Here is a 17,281-nt window from a genome sequence, read left to right as displayed (position 1 = left end):
TTTTTCGCAAGTGGCATTATTACGCAATTAACAACAAATCTCACCTGTAATTCCAACTTATTTTTTATTAGGAGAGATCCAATCAAATGCAATTGGATATTCCCGCCTGCTATTTGATGGCAATTAAAATCAATTGGTTTTTCGTATCATCCAAACATTGCAATCGCATTTGTGCGTCACGCAGAAAAACAATGAAGCAATAGCGAAAAGAGCACACAACGAAACACAAACAAAAGCAAGAAAACTCCTACCTGCCAGACAGGATGTGCTGAGGAAATGTGCACATGCACGGATATACACGAGGTGGCTATGAAGTAATTTCAAATATTTAAGTCCAACGTTGCCGCAAAATCAAGCAGCGAGAAAAATGATTACGCAACAACGACTGTTATAGAGCGCAGACGAGGAGGCGCGCGCGCGCGTGGGGAAAAAGCCACACACAGCAACAAACGAAAAAGAAAACATTCAAAAATCAATTGCAAAAACACCGGCAGCAATGATGGAAAATAGCTGCAACCTGCCACTTGCCAGTCGAGCAGCGGCCTCCAGTTGCCGCCGCTTGCACATAAATAAATTGCCAAAGCGCACTAAAGCTAGCGACCAAACAAAATAGTTCCGCATTTGTGCAAAGCACATCCTGTAGCGCCATCGATTGCGCCGCAGCACCGCACCGCACCAGCAGCTGGCTGCTGTGGTGGACGTCAAACAGTGTTGCCAAACATTTGCTTTTCCCACCAAAACTGATAGGTTTTTTTCCATTTGGTAGGTTGGTAGGCTAGATTGGATTTTGGTTGGTTCCGCGACAATAATAGTTATTTGCGAAAAATATAAAATATGTATCATCTCCAAACATTTTAGCAACCTTGTTTACATGAGTATGTCGCCGGTGGAGTCCACCATTGTCCACCTGACAGAGACTTCATTGTAAGACTTGAAAACTAACCTATTGGCATTTCAATCTGGTAGTAAGACCCGTTGTCACGCATGCGGCACTGGCCTGGTGACGAAAAGCTACGCGGTACCAAAAGGCGGTTTCCACCTTTAGCAAGCTGCACCGACCGGTCCGCATGGCCACAACAGGAGCTATGGGCACCTGTCACACGCATGCCCATGGCGTCCTCCTTTATCAATTCTGTTTGAACAAGAGGCCAGCTGGGAAATTTGGGATCTTCGGGATCATTTGGTGGTTCTAAAGCCATTCCTAGATAATCCCGAGTTTTCCTTCTACAAACCCTACAAGGTTAGAATTCCTGAAAAGGTTTGCTGTGAAATGATAATAACTATGATTGAAGAAAAGTCCCAAGCATGGTATACCGGCAGATTAAAGATGGACGACGAGAGTACCGGGGCAGGCGTATTTGGACCAAAATTCGATAAAGTCTGCCAATTTACACATACGCAACTAAAATATTATGTCGGATAGTCAGGCAGGTTAAAGGCTTTAGACTCTTTTAAAATGGCAGCAGGCTGGTGGAAAGCTGTACAGCTTTTTTAACCACTTGTAAGCTCATAATAACGGAACGCTGTGGTGGGTTCCGGGACATGCAGGGCTTGAAGGCAACGAAAGCTGACTGCCTCGTAAAGTGGGGAGCCGAAATGCACTTGCATGCTCCCTAGCCTTTCGTGAGCTGGCTACTGCCAACGTATAATAAATAGCAGACTGATACACATTGGAGAACGATTATCTTCTTCACCCAAAATTTTAAACATGGAGCCCTCCAAAGTGCCTAACTTCTTAAAGAGAATAAGGTTGGAGTAATTACAATTAGGGTTAAGCACAATAGATCTTCTTAGGTCGCAGCGCGTGTATCCCCGACGCAATAATAATAATAATAATATGTATGTGTAAAGAGACAAATATTTGTGTAAGTCTGTACAGTAAAATGAATTGTTATATGTAGTTAATTTGTTTTTATGGTTCTTGCTGTGCTTTAGTTTTTTTTTAAATGTTATGTTATCTACATTTTTAATAAACTTGACATTAAAAAATATTAAAAAGTTAAATAAAATTTTGGTAGATTTTGGTTGATTTTGGTAGGAAAAAAATTGTCCGTGGCAACACTGACGTCATGTTATGTAGTTGGCTCTGCTAGCTGCAGCAAACGGCCTTTGAAAGAGTGGAAAAGTGCAAGGGGCATGCGCTGTGCTATGTGCGGTACGCGGTGTGCAACACACAGTGCATACAGCATCATGCAACTTGCAACATGCCACATGGTAACGTTTTATGGCAACTCGATTGACTACATAAAGCAAAAGTGATTGCAATTTTGCCGCGCCTGCGCAATGTGGCTCAGTTGAGCTCGCACGTTTCCTGCATTTGAACCTGAACTTCAAAACAAACGAAATCAATTCGTTTCGGTTGCAAAAAAAGGAGAAGGAGAATTGCACACACACGCAGACATACATATGTACGTATGTTTATTACCATGTGCATTGTATTTTTTATATATTGCATTTTACTGTTATCAAATAGACATAAATTGTTTTATTTAACCAGTTTGGTGTGTCGTGCCACTTTGCAACCAAATTTGATTTCTGTGCTTTTTACATACATTCGGACATGCACATGTGGTGAATGTATGTAGCATAACCTAACAAACCGAAATTGGCTTGACAAATATGACTACCTGCTGTATGTGGTCACAAAAGTTTACGACTAATATTTGGCAGACAACGAAAATACCAAGTAACTTTTTACTGTATTGTATAAGGTAAAATATAATTTAAAGAAATGCTTATTGGGAAGCTTAAAGTGAGGAATTTAAGCACAAAATAAAAGTTAGCACAAGTGGAAAATGCAGTTTTGGAAGCGTTCACTATTCACTTCCCTGTGGGGAAAACCTCTAGTTCTGAACTAGTGCGCTTCTAGCGCATTTAAACCCAGTACTGGTTCGCGATAAATCTCTTTTGCGGCGTGCAAGCAATTGGCGCATTTAACATGGCGATGTCCTAGAACGTGTCAATTGCCCCTCGCTGCATCCCTTTTTCGATAGTTAGTTAGTAGACGAAAGAAAAAAGTATCATGATTTTTCAATCTTTTTGGTTCTTCCGTGTGTCCGATTTTAGTTATTTTGGAGAAATGTGTTTTCAATTTGAAATTAAATTTGTTTGAATGATTGTAAGAAATGTACGTTTACATGCCTTTAGCTGTAGCTGAGTTTGCCGAGGTGCTCGTTGTTATTTCTTAGATTCCCGACGGTCCCAAGATGTTGAAATATTAACACAAATTTTAGTTTTGTATTACCAAGCAATGAAAAAGCATTTGCGAAGCACAGAATAGAAGCGTATTTGAACGAAAAAGCCGCCGAACACATATCTATGTAAAGTAAGCAAGCCCCCCGTTGCATCCCTTAACGATATTTCCTAACTAGTTCTAAATTCGACAAATAAGATCTAGTTCGTTCTGCATCCCTTTTTCTATAGTTCCGAACCATTTCTAAATTCGCCACTTTAGATATAGATTTCTAGTGAAAAAAAACTGAAAAAATTAGTTTTTCAAAATTACCACTTTTCGCCGATTTTGAACTGGTGGAGATCTGGTTCCTATCGGACTAGTTCCTTTTAGGCAATAAAGACCTAGTACGGAACTAGAAATTTGATTCACCAGTCCGCGGTTTCCCTGCAGGGTTATCTTTGAAAATATGAAATTGTCTTATATTTATGGTAATTAATTAGTATATTTGATTATGGTAATTATAAAAATATAAGTACATTTTAATATTTTGATTCATTCGCTATATGTGCGATCTATTTGTTTTTATAAAGTGGCATTAATAGCTGCACGGAAAGGCTTACTTAAGAGATCTGAATTTCCTAATAAAAAAAGAAAGAGCAGTGCTGTCTTCGGCTTACCGGAGGCTTTATACCTTTCATGAACATTAGATCAGTTGTATCGGAGCTATATATTAAGTGGTCCGACCTTTCAGGTTCCGACAAATTATTAATACATTATAGAAATAGGTACACCCACTTACCAAATTTCATCCGGATATCCCGAAAACTGAGAGACTAGATTGCATACAAACAGCCAGACAGACGAAAATGGCTAAATGGACTCAGCTCGACACTCTGATCATACTAGTATACATTTTAGTGGGTCTATCTAGTACTTGCAAAAATCGGACCAAAGTTATAATACCATTTCATGCTCATGAGAGGTATAAACCGAAAGCATTTTACCTACTGAATCGTGGATGCTCTATCTGTTGGTGGTATTATAAACTTCCGGTTTCGATCGGAAGTGGGTTAAACTGACCAAAAGTCCTTTTTTAAAATAAGATATGCATGTTTTTAGTACAGACTCAGATTCTAGGAATAAAATTACGAAACTTTTGTTTAAATTTTTTTTCTCAGAATCGCAGTTTTCAACTCCTAAATGACCTTCGAAAATAGTAAAAATACACGGTTTAGTTTTGCGGCACTTACTATCTTCCTCTTGTTTTGAATCAAACTACTCGCACTCTAAAAAAAAGTGTGTAGATTTCCTAGCTAAAAGGTAGGTTACTGATTTGCTACCTAATTATTCGCGATATTGCATGCTCGATTATTCAACGAAAAGTTTGTTTAAATTTCGGACTTTTTAAAGTGTAATATAGCTGCTGTGGTGCGCGTAAATTTACTATGAAAGTGTGTACAAGCTACAAAATACACATCTGCTGTTTGATTTCACACGTATAATTGTGTAAAGCCGCTAGCAAAAAGGGGTTTTACACATAAAAATGTGTAAACGAGAAAAATACATATTCATGGTGTAAATTTACCAAACAACTTTAAAAATAAACAAAAATATACTCGATTTATAGTCGCATTTTTCAACAGATTTTTTAGAGTGCGGAGAGGTTCTTCCCATTTCTGATAAAGCTGGTGGTATTGCTCAACGTCATTTTACCTAACTAGTTCGAGGACGTTGGGCTTCAATCTTTCCCAAAATACGCTCCATAAGACCTTGTACCCGGGGCTCGGGTTCCTGTTCTCCACTACTTTCAGTGCTGTTACCATTCAATAAGGTGGAAAAGGATTCCCTCTATAATATAAGTCGTCACCCAAGGATGAAAAGTTGCCAAGTTAATTTTAAATAATTAAAATCGATGTAGTTTCGTATTACCCACCTTTCTGCATCAAATACCAAATTTTTAAACAAAAAAATTTTGACTTGAAACCTTTTCACCTTTAGGTAGCGAGGTATGTTCTGGACATCGCCCAGTAGGTCACCATGGTTGTTCTTACAGATGTTCGCCCTGTCCTGAAACCTTCTCTAAGTTGCCTAACTTTCTGTTAAAATTTTCGAGCTTCCTATCCGCCAGCATTTCAAGCTCTTCGCACTCCTGTATTTCGGCCTATCTCTTTTTATTACGGAAAATACGTTTCGCTTCCCTCTTCAGCTACCTTTTACAATCTGGAGACAGCCATGTAGTTTGATAGATCTTTTTATGCTGGAACCTAGTACAGAACGATATCGGACGTTTCATCGTGGAAGCCGAATTTTCCGATAGTGGCCCTTGGCATTGAAATCGCCAAGCACGATTTTGATATTGTATAGGGGCATCGCCCATATACAGTATATTTTGCTTAGCTGCCTATCCTTCTTTGTACGAAAAACTTGGGCGCTTAACCGAAAAAAGCACTTAAACGAATTTTCTTTACTACTTCAATGAGGAAGGTATCCGAATCCCTATGAAACCAAATAATGGAGGGGCACTTACCACGTAGAAATTACTGCAAGCGAAATTTTTTCCGGATGGTATCTAATTATCTCTATACATGAAATTATAGCCGTTTTCGTTGTTCTGCGAGATGAGCAAAATAAATAAAAGCTTGTAAAATTAGAGTAAATGTAGAGGCAGTGCAGGTAAACGTAATAATTTCCTACATAGTTGATAATAGTTGCAAATTTTTAAGGCAGGTAATGCTAATGTTCAGGTATGTTGAATGCATCTATCGGAGCAGTTTCCTTATAAATATTAAAAATTATGACGGTGATGCGCATTTTGGGGTAGGTATCTCAAATGTCCACTTAAGCACAAAGGCAGCAAAGCAAAAAATACTGTATATGTATGCTCCATCGAGGGAATGGACGCAGATGAGCGATATGTTGAAGAATAAGCACTCGGCAATGGAGTCTCTCTCAATTTATACATATACACAATCCAATCAGTTTTTCGTTCATAAAAAAAATTACAGCCAAGGAACATCGGGTGACAACTTTTGCGCCACTATGTAGATAATCGTTCAATTAACATGAGAGGTAACAGGTGAACCGTGGATTTTTGACAAAAAACAAAGGATTTGCTTTTCTAATCTCAAGCATTCCATTCTTGAGCAGATGATCTAACAAACAGCAAACGGCGAGATTTTCGCAATTGTGCCATCAAGGGAAGTAGAAGATTGGCACTTCGGAGTAATGAAATCTGATAAAGACACTTAAAAGTATATAATTTCCCAAATCTATGTATGCAACCATTTATGCCATCCAGAGTTGAATGAAAGCTATGTTCTTTTTATTAACGTACCGACTGCACTTATCATTACAAATGCTAAATGGGAGCAATAAACCCATTTATCTTAATGTTTGAGTAATTTCGCAAATCAAGTTAAATGCAATATTACGATTATTATAACAAAAGAAAAGTGTGATTCGTATGCAAATAATACATGTGAGCATTAAATATGGCGTACAAGCTAATTACCTTGACTGCGGGTTGAGCTGTGGTCATGAAAAGAAAACTAAAAGAAATTCAACTACATAAGTGCTCGTAGCATAAATATGTATGGTATGCTGTTTTAGCCACTTAACACATTACACCTCATACATAGCACCACTTTTGTGTTTTCCTCTAGTTTTCCAATTGGCTTGCAATAACTCTTTCAATAGAAATGGCTCGGGAAATGCAAATGCAGAAGCCACTTGTTGCAGTTATGCATTTGTATCTACTCGTACATGCGGCCAACGTTGGAAGAGACGGACACAAAACCACTGGCAGCATGCATACATTTCGTTCGTTTTGGCAGATTGCTATCGAAATGGCCAACAAGTGTGGTGCCAAAGCCAGAGCCAGAGCCCAGAGCCAAAGACAAAGCCAAAACCAGTGGCAGAGCCACCACTCATCGTCAAACCGACACCAAACCACCAGTTGGTGGCAGCTTAGAGTTGAGCGAGCTGATGTTAGGAGCTTAGCGGTGAGTTGAGCGGTGCGGACTCAAAGCGCGTTTGGCATTAGGAAGCTGCATAAAACCATTGCGCTCATTGGAAAAACTTTCAGTTTCATAGAGACAACGCTGGCGCGTAAATCGTTAGTTATTTGAATTGGTTTGCTTTGTGGCATTTTGTGGTTTAGTTGCATTCAACCTACTCGTACTACCACTGCATGGTTAATTAGGTGCGCATCGCGTCGGTTCGTGATTTTGGTGCTTGCTCAAACTTAGCGTAAAGTTATTAAGCAATAGACATAGGATATAAAAAAAAAAAACGAAATTAATGCCAAATTTCATTCGCACTTGCGTTTAATTGACTGACAGCTGGTGTTTTACGTGCCGTTGCTGGAGTTTTGGCAATTGTGGACTTTGGATTTTCGCGTGAAAATGAAGAGGATTTGGAATGTAAGTACATACTTTTACATACATATGTACCATGTATGTAAACTTTAGCAACAGCTGACGAAGCGGAATAAATAAATCAAAAATGCATTTGCAACATATCATACCTTTGCTGCAAGAGTGTTATAATTAAAAAAATAAATAAAAAATCGAGTTAGATATGCAGCAATGATCGCCATCTCTTCATCTTTAAAAGCTGTATTGAATAACAACAGTTCATTAAAAAAAAATGTGGCTTAATTTTCTCGAGTTTTTGATTTTTTTGCAAAGGTACGATATCGTCGCCTGGGTAATATGTTATCGTGTATAACTTTCATGATTTTTGGGAAAACGCGATTAAAGTTTTGCGATTTTATTTAAAATTTCAGGAATTATTGATCGTTTCATTAACTAATGAAATCAATAACTTCTGTATATTATTTTTTGATAATATGGGAGTTATTGCGAGTTTTTCTTAGTATGATGTTGTAACATAACATATTTTGAAAATGCATGCACAAAGTCCTTACACATACGACAAAATACTATTGAATATTATAATAGTCAGATACACAAGTAGTAATTTATTTTAATGCTTTTGTAAAAGAATTAGTTTTTTATTTTCCATACGAATACATACCCGTAAAGTAAAACAAAACAGTAAAAATTAACATAAAAACACATACTTTCATTACATGCCTAAAATAAAACTAAACGAACATAAGTTTCAATATCAATTTCAGTCTGATGAGTTACATACAAATATGATATTTCAAATACTAGCCGGTATTATATATTTAAAATGGCACGATAAAAGTTGTTGTCTTCTTCTTTTTCTAAGAAGAGAAGGCAAGTTTATAAAAGTCTATGATCCGACAAGGGCACGACCTTCACTGATCTGTTTAATGAATGAAATCTATTTTGTATGAAATTTAACGTGCTAATAAATATTTTTAATTAAATATTTAAAAATTATTATAATGTCTTTAATTTTGTACTAATTTGTTTAATACACAAATTATGTAACAATCGAAATTACATATTAAGCCTATAGAATGTGAAATGTGTTGGGTAGTCTATTTTTTCCTGTAATTTAATTTTCACTCATCTGTTAAAAACATTCTATAGGCTTGTTGTTCATTAAACAACCAGGATTTTTTCAGGCAACCCACTAGCGAAGTATTTCCTAACATGTTAAATTTCATACAAAGCAGATTTCACCCATTAAACATTTGGGTGACGGTCGTGCTCTTGTCGGATTTCCTACTATAAGTCCTTTGCTATCAAGTGTTTTTTGGGTACAACTCGGAGATTGTGTTCCTGAATCTTTCTTTAAATAGAAAAATCAAGTTTATTAAATAATACTTTTGTTTCAACCCCAAAGTAGTCATTGCTTGAAAAAAATACACTTTTTTTAAATAAAAAATTTCAGCTCAGCAGTGCACATGCAATAGTCGCAATTTGACGGTGAGAAAATGTGAGTTTTTGAGCAGTCGAATTAAACACAATTGGCTGGGAGTTTCGATGTTCCGCAAACATTTTGCAATTGTGCTAATAACATTATCAAGTTGCTGTAAAGAAAAATGTCCAGGCTCGCCAAATGTTTACGCAACTTCTTGGATTTGCAAGCAGTTTTGCACATATGACAATATTTGAATTAAAATAAAAAATGGTTAATTTGTACGGAAAAATTGTCGTATATGCAAAACCGACTACACATACATACAACAAAAAACGAAAAAGTCGCTACTGACCTTGGATATACGACAAAATCATGCTGAATATCTCGGAGAATAAGCGAGATATCGAAAAACTGATAGCACCAATCAAAAAATCTTATTTTAAAAAATATAACTGCATCGATAACTGAAAATCGTCAAAATGGCACTTACGAAAATATTTTACCTAGGCAACGATATGTAGGCGCTATGTGAGCATTCTAACAAACATACATACCGTTCGCCATTTTTTTGTTGGGTTAATTATGAAGAAAAATTTTACGATTGGTGTACTTATTTATTGTTATTTTAGGCCATCTTTACTGAAAACGAAAGCGACACAAAATGGTCGATCTTGAAAATTAAGTGTTTTGGCTAAAATTCATCTTTGAGTGCGCATAGGCAGTGTCCCACCAGTACAGTCATTCACTTTTTCAAAGGATTTTCATACATTAGTTATTTATCTACATATGTTAAAAAGTATCGTAACTTGATGTATAAGTTCCAGTGACATAGTTGTAATGCAAAGTTGACCACATTCTGGAGGCAAATGTTCCGTCTGTCACAATGGAATGGCTCTTATATATTTTTGTTCAAGTAATTTTTCCGTAATTTAAAATTTTTGATTTTCTTCCAGAAAACGAGTGATGTGTAAAAATACGAACAAGTGCTAAAGCGGCACAGCATTTAAAAGTTTATAAGTAGTTAGGTACTGGTATGTCCAGTTTAAACTCTTTGGTACACACATATCTTTATTACATTACACATTTGCCATGGCGATAGCTAAGAGGAGAAATATCATTTATACTACATAAATACATATGCAAATATGCGCACTTGTATAACACTAGGGCGTTCCAAAACTGCACATGAAAAAAGAAAGTCTGGATTTCAATGCTCTCACCCCGTAGGATGGTTATATACAGTAAAAAAATAGAATCCTGTTTTATACGGAAACAAATTTGTTGTATAGTGGTATAAAACTCCTGAAATATCAATATTTTTCGATTAAAAAAATCGGTTTCTCTTCAGGAGACTTCTCCAATAATAATGCGCTATTATTTATTTTAGCAATTTTAATACTATTTCCTTTTTTCGGGGACCTGTGAAAAATAGTTAGTATTAAAAAATGGTTAAAAAAATTGAGTATTATTATTGGAAGTCTCCTGAAGAGAAACAGAGTTTTCCGATCGAAAAATATTGATTTTCAAGAATTCTCCATCATTTCTACGGAAAATTGTTTTTTTCTCACATAAAATACATGGACAACTTTGAGTGGTTTGAGCGACCTCTAAATATTTTTTGATATAAAAAAGTCACAGGGATATATTTTTTCGATACAGAAAAATCACCGCCTAGAATTGAACACTAAAATTCCGACTTACGTTTTTGGACCACCCTATTGTACACACATGTGGCAAACGTTTTATCCAGATAAATTGAAAACCTAGATCACTAATCTATATAGTATAATAGCAAGATATAAAAGCTAAAATTGTACCCATTGTAAAGTTGATTAAAGTTTCGTAGCGATTGCGAAAATATATCATAAAATTAATTATACATACACCTTTGGTGCTATGTATATAATTTTATTGATAGTTGTCTGACAGTATTTGGTTTCGCACATACATATGTACATATATAAATTTTTTTGTCGAAACTACAAGCGCCCATTCTTCTGTTTTAATGTTCGTTTTAATCTGTTTTAAATCTACTTGATTTACGAATAAGCAGAAGCTAGGTGTCAGTTTTTCGTCTCCCAATACATCGCTGCCAAAAACCCCAAACTTAGTCCTTGTAAAGGCGTGTCAGAGAAACAAAAATTTGTACCGCTGTCTCGTTATCTTCAAGGCAGGTACGGCAAATGACCTTGAGGATTGCAAATACCTCGACTTAGAATACTGAGGTAAATTCCCTAAGAGAAAAATGAAGCTCATCCAAATTGTCTTTGATATAGACACCATATCTTAACGGAGCGTTAGTTTTGGAGCCATCAGCAGAGATTCGACAGTGTGCGAGCCCGGGCTCAATGTTGGAATCAAGGCAGCATTCAGCCGCAGGGAACGAAATCTTGTAGAATCTCCCGAGGAGGGATGGCAAAAAAATAAAGTAATCGATTAATTAATCATATGATTAAACACATTCCAAAAAAAATAATTGCAATTAATTGCTATTATTGAGAAATAATCGATTAACCGAATTTTTAAAGGCACTTTTTTACGGTGAGTATTCACACAAACACTTTTCCATAAAAAATTTCTAATACTCTTGTTAATTAGCTTTAAATAAAATAAAAAGGGTATTTTTCTCAGCGGCGATAAGTACACAGGTTTACAAAAATAAGTTTCTGCATATTGAACCAAACCTATATATACCTATGTTATTCGACGCCCTGAATGCGAATCCGAGGTCTGTTAGCCCCTATCATGTCAGGTTCGAGGTCATTTGAAGGTCAAGTAGGGAAAAATTCATTGAATAAACCTGAAAATCCAGGCAACTTTGAGAATTTTTGGAAAACAACAATGATAGTATGGAATATTGCCGACAATTGTGCTGGCAATTGTCACTCTGACAACATTTTCGCGACAACAGCGACAAAACCAATTAGCTCCGTCGGAAAGTTTTCACTGGAGAATTTCGTAAGTTATTTATATGGTTATTGCGCGCATTCCATTAGTTTTCAATAATTTGAAAATTTTTTTTAAAACTAAAATAATGCAAATGCAATTATTACATATGATTTACAAATAAATTTTATATGAATGGCGAAAATTTTGTCAACGACAATTTTAAACCCCGACAACGGCAAATTTTCACTTTTTCAATGGAATTTCTCAGGGAATTTAAGACGTGGTGACAATTGATTTTATGAAGCAAAACACCCACCAAACCGTCAAATTCTCTCTGACATTACGGAAAATGCCTTTCGTTACAAAATTATCATTGCCGCTTTATGAAATAGGCCAAAGACTTGTTTACATTACAAAAAGTCCGTCAACGCTTTGGAGGTCATGTGCACAACGTGAGACTTCATTAAAGTGTGACATCCAGAATTACTCCTGTATACTTAATTTCGGAAGAGATCTGAATTGTGCTTTCCTGCAAACAACTGACAGAGGAAGCCTTGTAGTAAGGCAGGACACAGGATCTGCATAGGCCTGGGCGTCCTTTAGAGTGACAAGAAGAGAATCAATTACAATGTGTGACAGCCGAAGCCAACCCGCACTTTGTTAACATTTTCTGAGAGTATACCCATCGAGTAGTAAAACATTCGGTGGATTTGCAAAAGTTAGCTCGTATTTTTATTTTGTGGTCCACTCAAGTTAAAAAAAAAAAAATTAAGAAAGGTTTTAAAAAAAGGAAATTAAAGTTAAATAAGCAGGTTGCCTGATCTATTGGCCGGTCCAACTTAAAAAAATTTGTTCAAACCTGGGACAAGAAAAAAACAAAAAAAATTTCCATTATGATATTTTCGCGCAATTCGTTAGGATGATCGCATGAGAACTGTAACCGAGAAATCTCGAAATTAGAGTCTTAAGGCTTCAAAATGGGTTTTTATGTTCCAATACGGCCATTTTTCACCGAAATACAGCCTGTCAAAAATAACTGAAAAATTTGAAATTTTTTTTTTGGTCCCTTATTGTATATGAGTAGTTTATTATCTGCCTACATTGATAGGAAAGCTAAGCCAACGTCTTTGTTCTTTACTATCGAAACCAGATCAATTTTCATGGACCCCCACTTACAAGTTCTTTTTCACGCCAAGAGGAAGGGCTTTAAAAGCTTTTTTTGATGAAAACAGCTGGGTTCAAACAATTGTTTACCAAAAAGTTTAACGAGCTTTTGTAATAAGTGCCTTTATTGTAATTGTCGATTGCGCGTCGTTTTAAGAACATGGCACTGTCTTACGGCTCAGAATAGTATATTTGCATTTGGATATACATACATATCCATCCATAAAAAGCTTAGGCCACAAAACAACTGAAGCATCTAATCATTCACAGTGTCACGGATACGATTCATTGCAACAGAGGATTATCAGGCGCATAACTTCGCATAGTGGGGATGTCATTTGGCCACTGAGATCATCCCATATGGCACCACAGGAATTTTTATAAGGCTCCGATGGCCGTATTTATGCGAATAAACTTCAAAATTTAGAGCACTTTAAAATCAACATTTGTCTAGTTATGGCCAATATACCCGTACATACATACATATGTAAACAAGTGGCCGAAAATACCTCAAAAATTTAACGCTTAAGGGCAGTCCTAAAAGCTTTCAACTCACACATAGACAAAGTTAAGTACCCTACTGAATGCCGTAGCTTTTTGAACGAGAACATAGAATCTACCCTCCAGTACTGCTGGAGTCAATCGCTACTTTTGAACCGCTACTGCACCGACTCCTATGTAAGTAGCTACTCTATTAACCCGTGGTAGTGCACATGGTAGTGCAGAGTCGAACCAGTCGTAAGTAGAATAGCGAAAAACTACGACAGAGGGCGCCAATAAATCACGCAAGCGACTACTTTAGTAACTCCCGGTAGTGCAGAGAGAGTCGATGGTGACCAGAACATTGCCTTGTAAAAGTAATCGATGAATTACACTGGGAGTAGTCGGTCGGTAATTGACGGTGTTTATCAGGTAGCTACCGATTCAGCAGTCCTGTAGTCAGTAGTACCCCCGTATTGCAGGGTACTTCCATAGAACTCCACTCATATGTTTGCCGGCGATATAGATATATATAGCAATAGCCACTTTCAAGCAGTGTGTTAGAGATCACTCCATTCTACAACCAAGGAACGCTGGAACAACTTTTCGGCTTGCGAAACTTTCAGTATTACCTGGTATTTTTATATAAGGAAACGCTTACGGGCCACTTCCCAATGTGGAGTCAGGTCCTGTATTGACCTTTGTGACATATAGGACCGAAGTGAAAAAGTTACAAACTTTTCAAAAAAAATTACCACAATTGATAAATAGAGAAAAAAATTACCAATTTTGGTTAAAAATTGCCAAAGCGGCAACGCTGATATTTATATAAAAAATAATAATAACTAAAAAAAGCAATTATAAAGAGTAGTGTCCCTAACTTCGTGGCCACCTCTGTATGTAGGTACATTTATTTAAACATTTAATTCACAATACTGGTTAAATGTAGAAAGGTCTTAAAGCCAATTTGTAACTTCAAGAAAATGTTTTAAATTTTATTATTGTTATTGAGCTTTGTACCACGATTATGTTTATTACGAAAAATGGAAAAAGCAACAAAGTCTAAACTGCATTAGCACCAAGAGTTTACGGGGTGTGCATAGCTCAGTGGTTAGCGCTTCTGACTTTGCACATTGATGATACGGGTTCGAACCATGCTGAAGTCTAGAAAAAAAAGTCTGATCAGAAGATGTGGTGATCTCCGAAATGGCAGCTATAACTTCTACCGCTTAGACTTTGTTGCTTATTCCATTTTTCCTAATAAACATAATCGTGATACAAAAATCATAAAAGTTTCGAAATTTCGCTTATGCCTAACAAATACATACATGTTTGCATTAAATGCTTTTTAACAGATTGAAAACTGAATATGTTACTTTTTAACAATGGCCGTGACAGCAGTTATTAAAGAAGAAACAGAAACGAGCAACATTATTTGAGCGTGGAAAAATTAATTAAGCGCGAAGACATTGACAGTGATTTTTTCCAGTTACAAGGTTGTTTATTGAACTAGTTATGAACTTGCATACATTCATACATATGTATGTACATATTTTATATCTGTACTTATGTATGTATGCATGTGAACACGGATGCAAATCACTTCGCACACAATAGTAAATTACTTGTACGGTTATTGCCACATACTTAGAGATAATCTTAAATCAAAATCTTTTCTTCTGTTATTTATTTCAAAGCTATAATTAGGCATACGATGTATGTACGAGTAAATATGTGCTTGATTGTGCTGTGTTATACTAATTCTCGGCTCCTCTCACTTCCTCTTGCAGTTGCTGTACATTATTTTGCTTTGGATGGGAATTAGCGTGAGAGCGCAAAGTTCATTCTTCCGCCGCACTTATTACAGCCCGATTTCCGCGCCACCCGCACACTACTTCTCATCGCATCCCACCAGCCACGAGTTCATGCCACTCTCCTACGCCAGCGATTTGCATACCGAGGAGAGCAAGCGAAAGGAATCTGCGAAGAAATATGCAAAGAAACTATCCTATCGCCACTTAGCTTCGGTAAGACAGCAACAAATTTTAAATTTCTTTCCATACTAAGTACGCACTAACAATTTGCTTCCCTTACAGGAAGAGGAAGACAACTCTAGCGAACGCTATGGTTCAGCCGAATATTCAAATGAGGCACATCATTTTAATTCAAAGGAAACTGATAGCCGCGAGTACACCATCGGTACGCAGATACGTGTGCAACACCCGATAACGGTACCGAAGAAATCTATATCATCGCATTCCAAGTATAGTACGCATACACCCAATCATTTTAAGAGCACTAGCTATGCCGATGTGAATTTCTCAACCGAAGCGCACGACACGAAATTGCAACCAACAAAGAAACATATACACCATCATAAATACTCACAGTTCTATGAACCGGATCCCTTCCATGTGGTTGCACCACCCAAGCCCACACTTTCTGCAGTCTCATCCACACCTCAACACAGCCTCAACTACAATGTTTATGAACCCGAACAAGATGAATACGATGTACATCCAGCGAGCACTAGCAGGTCTAAAGCACAACTGCGCGAACGCTTTAAGGGTGTTGCCTCACAGAAGCAAATTGAAAAGTATCTGGAAGATCAACAGAAATTACTTGACGAAGCGCTCAAGCTGCAGTTGTTGAATAATCCGAAATTCCAGCATTTGATGAAATCGAAAGATGTCGAACATCACTACGATGACGGCGAGTATGAGGAGTTGCCCATTGATCCACAGCCACCACCAATTTATCGCCCAAATTTCGATGATAATTTGACATTCAAGTCGAATCGTCCACGTAGACGACCAAAGGGCGCGGAGTTGAAACGTTCGCCAAAATCACAGCCAAAGCCACCGTCGCCGATAGTTAGCTCGAGTAAGCGGCGATTTCGCCCGGCACTTGTCATCAATGTTTGAGGATGCCGAGGTCTATTGGACATTTGTGCGATGAAATGAAGCATGTTACGAATGCAGATGATATGCGCCTATTGGTGCTTATGCGACTTTATTTAGTGTATGTAATATTTTTTATTTATAATTACTTTGTTTAAGATGTTGATACGAGTATTTTTAATAATTTTTGAAAATCTTGTTTAATAACATATATTTAAATGTGTAAATATTTAAAAGTGAACCTGTTAAAAGTTACTTAAATCGTGGAAAACAGGGAAACCATATGCCGAACCTAGTAAAGAAATATACATAAGTTCGGAAGGAAATGAACAACACACTGCCGGTGCATGTGTCTATAAATGTTTTTTTTTTATGAGCATTGCTGTTATATACTCCTATGTAAGTAGAGGTGCCCAAAAGTACTTTCTACACATCGCACACCTAGATCTAAAGTGAGCTAACTCAAAATTCAGAGAGGGAAATTTAACTGCTTGTGGATCGTACAGATTCAACGCAATTAATACAAAAACAGGTAGAGCAGTAGTTTTTTAGTTAATGTATACAACCATGAAGAAAAAATATTTCCATTGATTGGATGTAAGTTATTTATGCAAAAAATTATGAATATGCAAAAGAATCACCCACATTTTTTTTGAGTATTCGTATTCGTGGTTTAGTTTTTTTTACGATATTAAAAATATCTGCCATTATAAATCATTATCGTTAAATTTTATGTGAGCGGTAGTAAATTTTGCTTTTCAAAAATCATTCGGTCGAAAATTCTGGAAAAAATGTGAAAAAATTCTTTGCAGTTAAATTATTTCGGGTCTAAAATTCTGTAAGAACCAAATGCTGTAAAATTAAAATTCTGGAT

General features: G+C 36.6%; 1 protein-coding gene across 1 annotated transcript; it reads left to right on the top strand.

Moving 5' to 3' along the window:
• The first annotated feature begins 7,518 nt into the window (after positions 1 to 7,518).
• On the top strand, positions 7,519 to 16,730 carry LOC118738551. Its single transcript, XM_036469492.1, has 3 exons — positions 7,519 to 7,596; positions 15,298 to 15,534; positions 15,604 to 16,730. Exons 1-3 carry the CDS (start codon positions 7,579 to 7,581, stop codon positions 16,429 to 16,431), a joined length of 1,083 nt encoding a protein of 360 aa, XP_036325385.1. The 5' UTR covers positions 7,519 to 7,578; the 3' UTR covers positions 16,432 to 16,730.
• Positions 16,731 to 17,281: the final 551 nt, after the last annotated feature.

This window comes from Rhagoletis pomonella, unplaced genomic scaffold (genome assembly GCF_013731165.1).
Source record: "Rhagoletis pomonella isolate Grant_MI unplaced genomic scaffold, Rhpom_1.0 Rhpom_scaffold_00004, whole genome shotgun sequence".
In the NCBI taxonomy this organism is placed as follows: domain Eukaryota; kingdom Metazoa; phylum Arthropoda; class Insecta; order Diptera; family Tephritidae; genus Rhagoletis; species Rhagoletis pomonella.
This window is presented reverse-complemented; position numbering and strand designations above follow the sequence as displayed.